Consider the following 12,220-nt stretch of genomic DNA (forward strand, 5'->3'; position numbering starts at 1 on the left):
TTTTTTCAAACTTGGAAAGAGCCCAAATGTTGATAAATAAGAAATAACCAACCAATATGTCTATAAAATGTAACATCTGCAGCAGTTAAAAAGGACAAAGTACTGACAGAAAAACGCCAAAAATTGGTAAGCAAAAGAAGCAAATTATGTATAATACTCAAAATGTTTAATAAATGTTAATGTGTGTGTGTGGGGGGGGAAAGACTCTCTCAGACAGATAGAAGCTGAGAAAATGCACTACCTGCAGACCTGAATTACCAGAAATGTTAAAGGTCGCTCTACAGGCAGAAGGAACAAGATACCAGATAAAAATTTAGGTATAAAAAAAGAGATGAAGAGCTCTGGAAATGGTAAAATGAAGGTAAATTTAGAAGACATGTTTTTCTTACCTTTAATTGTTATAAAAATGAATCAACTGTCTAAAGCAGTGGTCAGAAAACTATGGCCCACTAGGCAAATCTAGCCTGCCACCTGTTTTTACACGACACATAAGCTAGAATATTTTTACACCTCTCAATGGATAAAAATAAAAAACAATAATATTTTGTGACATGTGAAAATTATATGAAATTCTAATACAGTGTGCTAAATTTTTATTGGAATACAGCCATGCTCATTCATTTATATATTGTCTATGGCTGCTTTCACACTATAACATCAGAGCTGAATAGTTATGAGTGAGACCATATGTTCCACAAAGCTTAAAAGATCTCTTTGGCCCTTTACAGAAAAAGTTTTCTGACTCCTGGTCCAAAACAAAAATAGCAACGGCATATTGTGGGGTTTGTAACATATGAAAAGATAAATGAATTGCACAAAGGATGGGAAGGAGGAATTACAAGTATGATGTGGTAAGATTCTTACACTATACTGAAGTGGTATAATATTATTTGAAAATATTGACCAATAAATTAAAAATGTTTATTATAAATGTTAAGACAATCACTAAATTTTAAAAAGAAATATAAATAATAAGTCAATAGTGATGACAGAATATAAAAAATACAAAAAAAATAATATAAATTTAAAATACATAAAAAATACCCCCAAAATCCAGGAGACAAAAAAAAAAAGAGGAACAAAGAAAAAAATGGAACAAATATAAAACTAATAAGAAAGTAGATACAAACAGATATAAACTCAACCATATCAATAACTATATTAAATATAAAGAGTCTAAATATACCAATTAAAAGACAGTGATTACCAAACTGGATACAAAACTAAGAACCAACTATATGTGGTCTAAAAGAAACCAACCTTTAAACTGAGGTCACAGAAAGATTAAAGAAGGAAAATATGCCATCAAATATAATCAAAAGAAAACTGGAGTAGCTATATTAATAGTAGACATAGCAGACTTCAGAACAAGGAATATTACCAGGATAAAGAGGAACATTACAAAATGGAAAAAGGGTCAGTTCACTAAGAAGACACAGAAGAAATAAGGTTTGTTTGCCTGACCTTCTCTTAATTACATTCTTAAGAAGATGCAAAAAATTGATAAATTTTTCAGAAATCACATATGGCTTTGGAACATGCTGTATGAATATTTTTTATAATAGATTTTCTGACCCAGTTGCATTTTTCTTAGTTTAATTACCATTAGTTTATATTACCTAAGCAAATAAGTAGCAAAAATGTAAACAAACAAAAAAGCCTATGCTCTTAGATATGCTGGATGGTGGAGAATAACCAACCTGGGCTAAAAATGTTGGAGATAATCCACATTTAAATATTTAAGAGTTTATCTTAAGAGTAAATACAAACTCTATGACACAAGAAATGAAAAAGAATGTGAATATAAACATATTATCACCAATATTCTGCCCTATTAACTCTTGTATATATTCAAAGGTATAAGTAATGCTTCCTAGTCAAACCATTTGAAAATGTTTTCAATGTTAGTAATATTTCATAACAAGTGATTAATTAACTATAGTTTATAGTTTGCCACTCTTTCCTTTCCATTTCAAAACTTTCTCCACAACTACCTTTTATAGGTAAACTTTATCATAAAATGAAACACAACCATCTTATCCAAAATAATTCCAGAATTCAGTTTTCCCCAGCATTTCTTTTAACAACTGTGTGTGCACATGCACACAGGCATGCACATGCATACAGGTCAACCTTAGTTAACACATTTTACCTTTAAACTTTGAACATAAATTTTAGATGTTTAATAAAATATGTCAGTAATATGGTTTACATATTAGTGATTCCCATTAAACAAAAGGCCATAACTTCAAATTGCAGAGTGCTGTGTCACAGATGATCCCTATATATGTGTTTAGGTGGGTGTTTATTATATATGTGTGGGTACATTTATAGGAACATGCAGAAAGAGGTGGAAGAATGTTAACTTTGTTTATTTGAGAGAGTATAGTAGAAAGAGTGAATGAGTGGGAGATGGAAAATAAGTCATCGCTTGTATCAGTTACAAGAGAAAATCCTTACTGTTTCTATCAAAGGTTGATATCAGCTAGGAGGGTCTGAAAATGTTTAAATTAATAATCAGGTAGTCAAATTATTCAGAAAAAACAAATAGATACATCACTTTTGATGTTAGAAATATCAGGAAGTTCATATTTTCTCAGTGACTACATTGTTGAAAAAAAGAAAATGAGTTTTTGAAAATCTTTAATATTATGTATAAATGCAAATATATCTACACCTTCAAGCTTTAAGAGAAGAAATATCTCCAGCCTCTATTCCCAACATAATGTGCATATTTGGTGATGAGATATTTACAAATACTACAGAAAGGAGTATTAAAAAAATGACAGATGAGTTCAGGCCGTATCTCATTTTAACAATAGCCATGTTATTTATTTCCCACTTTTCTTTCCTCTTCTGAAAGCCTTACCTTGTATATACTAACAAAAGAGCCCAGAAAAGCTCCGAGCTGGAAGTTTTCTTTATTGTAGAAGAGAGAAAGTAGCCGGGATGGCTGTGTAAACAGATGCCTAAATGCAGAGGGAATCCGGAGGCAGCACTGGATCAAGTATCCCACACTAAACATTCTGATAAAACCCTAGAGAAAATTGGGAGGAAATTCTGATTTACAACCAAATTTTGAAGACCGATAGATATAAATTTTATTGTCGCAGAATCAAAATGGAACTAAAAATATTAAGACAAGTTTATATTGCAGCCATTTTCAAAATTAAGTCCTAAACCTCAAACAATTTTAAAACAATTGCCTTAAAAATAAGTGTGAAATCTTGCAGCAAACATACTTTCTATGATTTACAAAGGCTTAAAAAGTCTCCCAAGCACTGGCCAAGTCTATCTATGTACCAAACTTCTACTTCTTGACATTTTATTGACATAACTGGGATTTATAATCCCTAAACCACAAATAGTTTTAGAAACAGAAGCACTGCAATTCCAAAACAAAAATAGTTAACAAAACCAAATGCTTTTGGAAATTTTAACAGAAAATGCCTCTTAATCATTTGTTTGAGCAGAGATTCTTTTGACAGAAAATAATTGTATTATCTGTTTAGACCTTTGGTGTCAACTATTTAAACGATCAAGTTTAAAGAATTTTCCAGGAAAAGAAATAATTCTATCTAGGTTTTTACTTCCGTGCTCAATGTGTCAAGCTGAAACATCTCTAGGGAATGGCAGCTTTAAGGTAAACTAAACAAAACCCAAGAAAGCAAATTTGCTACAAAATCACATTTGCTGTCAACATTTCTCCATATTACCTGCAACTATCTACAGTGTAAAAGGAAGGAAAGGATGACTAATGTTGGTCAATTTCATTTCCCTCTTTAGGAAAATGAAGTTTGATGTCACTTAATGGTGAGAGACTGAAAAATTCCAGTCATCTAGAAACAAAATGTTATCAAAAAGAATAGTATTTTATAAATGATTCAGCCAATACACTGTAATACTGATCTCCCATCCTCCTCCTCTTTCACCCCCACTGGAATGGAAAAATGTCTACATTCTTAGCAGTGTTTGCTGCTAAGTTTCAAAGGTCAGGTTTGTATCTTCTGGATAGCAGTCTTCTTTTTTTTAAAAAAAAAAATTGAGTTACTATGAAGAAACATTCATTAATTTACCTGAAACTATCTAATACCTGGTTAAAACATGAAAATTAAATTGTCCAAACAATTAGCATGAATTATCATGCATATGCTTAACTGAAACTGCCTAGTGTTTGTTTACTGCATGAAGTGGTCACATCTGTATCTTGTCACTGATAATATCATAATATTAACCTAAGGGTTCAAAGATCGCACTCATGTTCAATCATTTCACACTATTTTCAAGAGATCTATTCATCCTTCCATTCATTCACCCTTTCACGTATTCAGGAAAGATTCAGTGAATGCCTCTCATGTGCCGAACGAACATCACACTAGATGCTGGGGATAGAGTAGTGAAGAGGACGCAAAGCTCTTGCCTTCATGGAGCTTCCATGCTCATTAGAGGAAGAGAAAATCAGTAAACAAATAAACATAAAGTAATTACAGATTACAGTAAGTGTTGAGAAGGAAGTAATCAGGGCACTGGGAAAGAAATTAACAGGGCATCCTATATTAGACTGAGTGGTAAGGGAAGGCTACTGAGGGTGTGACGTTTAAGTAGACACAAAAGAGAAGGAGCTGGCATGAGAAAAACATTTCGGGTAGCTTGGACAAGAAGCACAAAGCCAAAAAAGAGATTGGCAGGTATCAACAAAAAGTTCGTGTGAATGGAGTATAGTGAGTTGGGGGGAATGTTAATTCATCTGAATATTCACTCAGGGGTATGATTTAACATGAGGTGTAACTGAGTCCATAGAATAATGAGGTGCACTGTCAAAATATTTTACTATACTTGTGATATAAATTCCTCATCCACAAATCTCCAAATAATTCTACATTCATGGACATAATATTACAATGTATACATACATTAGCAAGTTTATAGTACTGGTACACGCTTGAAAGAATGACTACATATTTTCATAGCGCAGTAATTCTCACTAACTTTCTTGTATACTTTTTAAAAAATATCACCTCTCCTCTCCCACAAATTTCTCAAATACCTCTAATTTAGTCAAAGTGCTTTTCTTAGTTCCCCTCCTGAAGTTTCCCCTTGAACTAGAATTATGTCCAGTTGGAGGGAATAATAAACCTCTCTGGGAGCTGGTAGACTCTGAAGCAGCCGGCAACATTTTTTTTTTTTTTTTTTTTTGCCACTTTAAAAATGGGGCAGGAAATCAGATTTGGAAAGAGTGTGTCAGAAACTACTATACAACTGAAAAAATACTCTACTGATTTTACCCCTGTTTCTGTCTTTGAGTACTTTAAAGGTAAGTGTTGGCTTGGGTGCGTGCCACCAACAACACTCGGCCACAGGCTTTCACATTCATAGGCACTAATGTGATACAGTCCCTCCCTTTCTAGAGGGACGGTCAGGAGGCTGTCTTTTGGGGTGCTGTACAACTCTGCTCTTCTCATCATCAATAAAGTGGGGATCAGATGTTGTAAAAAGAACATAAATTTTCTAAAGCATCAGGATTGCTAGAGCACCATCCAAAACTAAAGAACTTGTAGCAGATGGTGCCACCTGTGACAGACTAACTGCAATGAAAATTAACTTCCAGGGGCTTCCCTGGTGGCGCAGTGGTTGAGAGTCTGCCTGCTGATGCAGGGGACACGGGTTCGTGCCCCGGTCCGGGAAGACCCCACATGCCACGGAGCGGCTGGGCCCGTGAGCCATGGCCGCTGAGCCTGTGCGTCCGGAGCCTGTGCTCTGCAACGGGAGAGGCCCGCGTACCGCAAAAAAACAAAAACAAACAAACAAAAAGAAAATTAACTTCCTTCTCAGAGTTGGTGGGATGGGGGATGGGGGGCGGTGGCAGGCATGGGATGGGGGATGGGGGATGGGGAGGGAGCCCGGCCCTGGTACATTACACGGCCCTGGTATATTAGGGAGTGGGGAATTTATGTCAGTGGGCATAACTAACTTTCTTAATGTAGAACAACTGTGGACATGCTCCATGCCTTAAAAAATGTAACAGCTTTACAAGTCCAAAACCAAATGCCACTGTCCCAGATTGTGCGGTGTATGTGACTGATTGCTGATCCCCTAGCACACAGCACAGTCCAGAGGCCTTGTTCTAAGATGTATTCTAATGAGGATACATTGCAAAGTACAAACTGTAATTTTAATTTGACTTTATTTTTCTCTTTTTCGTTGTTGTTGCTTCACCTTCTACTTTGTAAGTTTTACATTTATTAAGTAAGCTAATGTAAAAATTATTTAACAAAGGATCTGGTAAGTGAATACTAAAAGCTAAATTGTTATCTATTTCTCACAAGTGTCTTATTCTTCAAGTCAAATGCAAAGAATGATAGCAATGATTGTCAACTTTTCCACTTACGTTTAAATTGTTTTAATAAATAAGTTTTTTCTATACATATTCCCTGTGGTTATTAAAGTAGATTTTATATACTTACTTTAATGCAATAAGAGATGCAATTATCCTCATAGTGTTTGCAACATCTATGCCTTGGTCCATGCTTACATCTGAAATTAAACCAAAAAAACTAATATAATTAAAATGTGTGTGTGTGCGTGTGTGTGTGTGTGTGTGTGTGTGTGTGTGTGTTGATCTGCTTAAAACTCTCTAACCAAAAACAGAGAAAACATTATCAACTCGTTTCTAAATGTGTGCATCTTTTGATTTTTTAGGACATACAGAAGCAAAGATAACAGATTTTTTTTCCCTTTGCTGCTCACCATTTGACACACTGTATAAGATACGTGACTGCAGTCAAAATACTTGAATGTGGAACAGAAAAGCCATATTGGTAAATATTTGTGACTAACTATGAAAAATATGTATATGTTATCTCTATACTCTGCCAAATCTTTTGGAAGCTTTAAATCGTTTACTGTAGCGTATAATGGTCATAAATCATCCATGACGTCAGTACTTGAGCAAAAATCATAATGAGAATGTGCTCAGGTTACAGGAATTTATACTTAATTATATTTGAGAGAAAACATCTGGGAAAGAAACATGATATAGTATTAGAATTTAAAATTCAGTTTTTAAAATAAATACAGAAATAGAACATACAGGAATTCAAAAGTAGTTTGTGATTTAACTGTAAACAACTTAGTATTCCAGTGTTTAATAAACATTTCTGCTGGGAGGACTACTATTCAAGACACACTTATTTTAGTTATTTGGTATGTCTACTCCAGGACTATTTACTCACTCCAGGCGTAAAAAAGTAAGTAGAATATCTAATGTGGGTTTAACTCTCCCCCTTTCTCTTTGAAGCGTTCGTGTTCCAAAATAAGCAGTCTTTATAACTCTTTCAGAATACAACTAATTAATTATCTTCATGGTTGGAACACATTAACTCTTTCTTGTCTATGATAATAACTTGCAGAGTGATATCCTAGCTCTCTAATTCCATTTGCAAATTGATTATAAAGACCTTCTCCGAAATTCAATGCTGCACTGCAGCTGGAGTACACAGGCAGCCTTCCCTAGTCAAGGATGACAGCAATAGTTCATTCCTTATGTCGTTAGCATGATAGGACGTATCTGGTCATGGGAAGTTGTTGAGTGATTAAAGCTAGGGGCCTGAAAAGGGGTGAATCAGAGAAGGACTGCCTTATGTAAACCATCACTCTTCATACTTCTGAGTGTCCTCTTCAAAGACATCTCTCAGCCATGGCTACCAGAACTACACAGAAACTGTTAAACTCTCTTTGCTAGTGAAGTTAAATTCTGTTATCAACTATACTGTCATTTCATCTTTCCTAGTCTTTCATTAAGATGGCTTCCCAAGTGCTGGTCTGCCAGTCTCCTATGTCATCTGCTCTGCTTCTACATTATCTTGCACCTGCTTTCACACCAATGGACCCACTGAGGCTACTCTGACAAGTTTTGCCATGGCCCGATCAGCTCTGATACCCAAGGCTTCATTCACCCCCGTCACACATTCTCTGCATTCCCCTATGATTCTTGTTGACATGATTCCCATTAACAGGATCCCCTACATCACACATTCTCTGCATTCCCCTATGATTCTTGTTGACATGATTCCCATTAACGGGATCCCCTACCACAATTATTACTGCCGTCTACCACCCCTTTCTTTCCTTTTACCTTCTTCTGTGGTGTACAGAAGAAGAGACAAAGTCTTTAAATTCAGTAAAAGTTTTGAGTACCTACTCTGTGCTCGTGTATGTGAAGCAAACTCCTATGTTATTTCATTTAATGCAAGCAACACTCCTTAATAAAGTTAACTGATGAGGACTTTGGGATGCAGAGTGGTTAAATCACTTGTTCAAAGTTCCAAAGCCAGGAGGGGCAAAATGAGTTAAACACAGGTCTTCAGATTTCTTAAAGGGTGTCAGCTTCCTGTAGTTGATCCCCTAACTTTCTATACTGCCTCCTCATTCTACACTCTCTAAAATAGCACTACAAGATTATTTTTATTGGCTGGTATTCTAATTTTAAACCTTTAAATTTATTTTCTTAAATATCTTAAATATTTGAAATGCAAATGAAGACTTATTTGTATGAAATAGATTTCTTTGTATAAATAAAGATTTCTTATTTTATTTCCAAAGCCCTAAAAAGTTCCACTCTTGCAAAATATCCTTCACTTAAAGTTTGCTCCTTATTATATCTATATCTTCTTAAATCTCTCTTGGAATTTTTCTTTCTCCTTTCCACACGTGAAACATTCGATTAGCACATATTAATCTGTTTCCTGAAGTTCCCTATTCTAGCCTCCTGCAACTCTGCTTAGTTTGAAATAGAAAAGTATTTCAATTTCATGTAAAACTATTTTAAAGGCAGATAATGGTCTATAGTCCTGCTAGAAATAATAAACAACATTCACTTGCCATCATGTGCCTTTTTATAAAACTCTATGCACAGTTTCTGGTAAAAAAAAAAAAAAAATTATTACCTGAAAAGAAAACAAAAATACCTTGGCATGGTACAAATGTTATATAAAATGGTGACAAAATGTGCTAAAATATCAAGATAAAGAACTCACACTGAATCCACAAGCTTCCTGACTAGAGCAATTATATTCGTTCCTCTTGGTTTTTCCTCATGTTCCTCAGTCTTTTGTTCCACTTTTGCATATGCCGCCTCTGGTGAATAAGAATGTGTGGGAATTTCTTCCTTCCCAACAATGAACCTAAAGAAAAGAGCACAATGAGAGGCATTTTCCCCTTAAAAAAAAAAAATCAGTGAGAAAATAAACTGATTTTGTTTATATACAAATACACTGTGGACAGTACCTTATCATTTGAAATAATATTTTCCACAATTTATATAAAACTAGTCATCCTTTAAAAAATAGGCTTTTGAAATCTGAATACTCAGAAAATGTTAATAGCTGTTTATTTAACAGTGCAGGCATCTTAAAATCAAATACAGCATAGCTCTTTGATGAAACACCCTTTTAACTGAAGTCACTGCTTTTTTAAGGTATTACACAACTTAAAAGTTTTTTTCAAACAAAAAAGCAGATGAACTATTAACTTGGATCTACTAGTTAATGACAAAATTCCTATTTTTTTCCTCTAAAATGTACTAACAGTTACAATTGAATGCATTTCTCATTTTTTTACTCTAAATTTATATCTAACGTCACTTTGAGTCATAAAACAGCTGCAGTGCAGTAGGTGGTCATTATATGCACATGAGAAATAGAGGGAACTAAAGAATGAGAATTAGAAAGTGGTTAAGAGTCTGTGTGTCTTCCCCACATTATTAGAAAATCTTAAATTTGATGTTATTCTAATCTACTTACTTCTCTTTGGAAAAATCTAATATCCAGGAGAAGACACCATTCCTGTATCATCAAAACTGGACTATATTTTTCCAAAGACAATACAAAGAAAACATTACCAACCATTAGATATCACTCAATCAGTATCCTTTATCAGAGTTTTCATTTTTGCTGTTTTCACCATCACTATAAGAGTCACTGCTCTTATAAAGAATAACTAAGCTTTCCTTAGCCAATTCTGCCTGCTGAACCTTCAGAAAATATCACAAAACATAGATAAAACAGGAGACCAATAACTCTACGCTAAAATTCTAGAACATGGGAACTATGGCAAATTTAAATATTCGTAAAAGAGAGAAAAATTGTTACTATCAACAAGTGCAACCCATCTCATTAGGACAAACTTGATAAAACATCTAGTTTACCAAGTTGTAAGGGGCGTGCAATGAGATTGTTTGTCACCAGATGGCAGCTGTGCCTCCTTGGTAACTGCTGGTCCAAAAGAATTTGGTTCCTAATCGTGGGTGTGAATGGAGAGTTTAGGGTCTGTACTACTGCTCTTTATAAACAAGGTAAAACTATGCTCGAACAGATACAATATCTCTCATACCTTTCTTAACACTGAAAGGAAAGTGTTGCTATTTTGGCCAGGACCTACCATTCGGATTAGAGCTCACTTCCTTGGAGAAGCTGCCCCTGCCCCAAGCTGGAGTGAGTGAGCCTTCCTTCCTTTGTGCTCTCACAGCCCAGTGATCCCCCAGCACTGGAAGCACCTTTTTAGTAGTTTCCCTGCCCCACTAAACTGTGGGATCTGTGAGACTATATATACCTTCTTTGGTATTATATCCCAGTGCCTGGCATAGTGTCGGGCACATAATAAATATTTAGTTAATACCTAGCAAAGGAATATTGTAATAGCGAGCATTTTCTGAGCATTTACTACATGACAGGCACAGCACTGAGCCTTGGACAAAGATTAAATCATTTAACCCTCATAGCAAAACACTATGAAGCAGGTACCATACTTTCTATGACAGTTAACATGAAAAGGCATCTTGTGCCTTGAAAAGGCACAATCAAAAATATCAGTAATTATTTGAACCCAGAAGTGTTTAACTCTAAGGTCTGGGTTCTTAGTCACCAAACTTTGTACATTATTAACCATGTTTTAAACTACGATGAATCAGCCTTAGTCTACCTTCAGACTCCTGCACTGGCTCTTCTCCCGTGGTTCTCTCCTTGACTCTTTCTATTCCCCTAACTTCCACTATTATCTTACAGAACTAGCAAGAGTGAATAACTATTTTTCCAGAATATTTTCTTGTAACACAGAGAAAATGTTAAGTGCAAATAGTCCAAGTCAGCTCTTCATTATAAGTGGATTTGAAGAAAACATATGCAAATATCCAACACATTCTGAGTTTTGGCAAGGATTCTGGGAGTCTAAGGAAAGATGCAGGAACAATGGCAGAGTCTTCTCTTTAGGACAACCAACCTTTGATTTTGTTACCAACTTTCAGTTTAAGTTGAAACTTAATTCACTTAATTAATTAAACTTAATTAATTTAAGTTTAATTAATTAAACTTGATTTAAGTGAAACTTAATTCACTTAATCTGTGAATTACACAGAATCCTATGTAGCCAATGCAACAACAACAAAAAGCTATTTTCTAATAAGTTTCATGATCTTTTAATGAAAAATATGACATGAAGAAATTACTGCTGTGTGTTATGAGTTAGTTATCGTTACCAAAGAATTTCCACAACCAAAAATACTCTATTCAATAATAGAGAAAGTTTAATTTCCTAATGTATGTGAAAATGTTTGGTGAACTATAAAATTCAACACTAATGCTAACCAACATCTCTACAGTATCGACCACATGCCAATTACTGTGATAAGAGATGGGCTACGAGGTGAAAAGAAGACTCCAGTGACTCTAGTGAAGCCTGTAATACAAAATGTGTTTGACAATGCATGAGTCCTGCCCTAACAAAGCCCGTAATCTGGTACCACACAATTAAGGGCTTCATTTTCCAGTAATTGTTCATGTGTAGCTTTGTCTTTCCAAGCTCCATAAACAGAGAGTTCTTGTAATCTTCTTTAATACCCCATACTGTAAGGCACATAATAGGCCCCCCAAATAGTGGCTGACTGACTGATTTTTAGGGGGAAAATTAACAAATTACTCTGTTAATGAAATGTCCACAAAGCCACTTTTGTGACTTTTAAAATTGCTTGCAACTTAAAAGTGGAGTCAATAAATATTTATTACAATTATGTACGATGATATTACTTTTTAAAAAAAACTTGTAAATTCTCTTAACATAAAGATAAATAAAATATGCAACTTACCTAAGTGCAGAGAATGTAAATCCTTTCAAACCATCTTTGCACCTAAAACAATACAAATTTACAATGATAAAATAACTTGTTTGA

At 34.7% G+C, this 12,220-nt stretch overlaps 1 protein-coding gene across 1 annotated transcript in view; it reads right to left on the reverse strand.

Moving 5' to 3' along the window:
- TMEM135 (transmembrane protein 135) overlaps positions 1 to 12,220 on the reverse strand; it is a 242,397-nt gene that overhangs the window by 12,761 nt on the left and 217,416 nt on the right. The window contains exons 7-10 of the mRNA XM_060104976.1: positions 12,137 to 12,178; positions 9,036 to 9,182; positions 6,465 to 6,534; positions 2,870 to 3,037 (exon numbers count right to left, since the gene is read on the reverse strand). Of these exons, the coding sequence (XP_059960959.1) occupies positions 2,870 to 3,037; positions 6,465 to 6,534; positions 9,036 to 9,182; positions 12,137 to 12,178 (427 nt within the window). The remainder of the gene's footprint in view (positions 1 to 2,869; positions 3,038 to 6,464; positions 6,535 to 9,035; positions 9,183 to 12,136; positions 12,179 to 12,220) is intronic.

Source organism: Mesoplodon densirostris, chromosome 7 (genome assembly GCF_025265405.1).
Source record: "Mesoplodon densirostris isolate mMesDen1 chromosome 7, mMesDen1 primary haplotype, whole genome shotgun sequence".
Taxonomy (NCBI): Eukaryota; Metazoa; Chordata; class Mammalia; order Artiodactyla; family Ziphiidae; genus Mesoplodon; species Mesoplodon densirostris.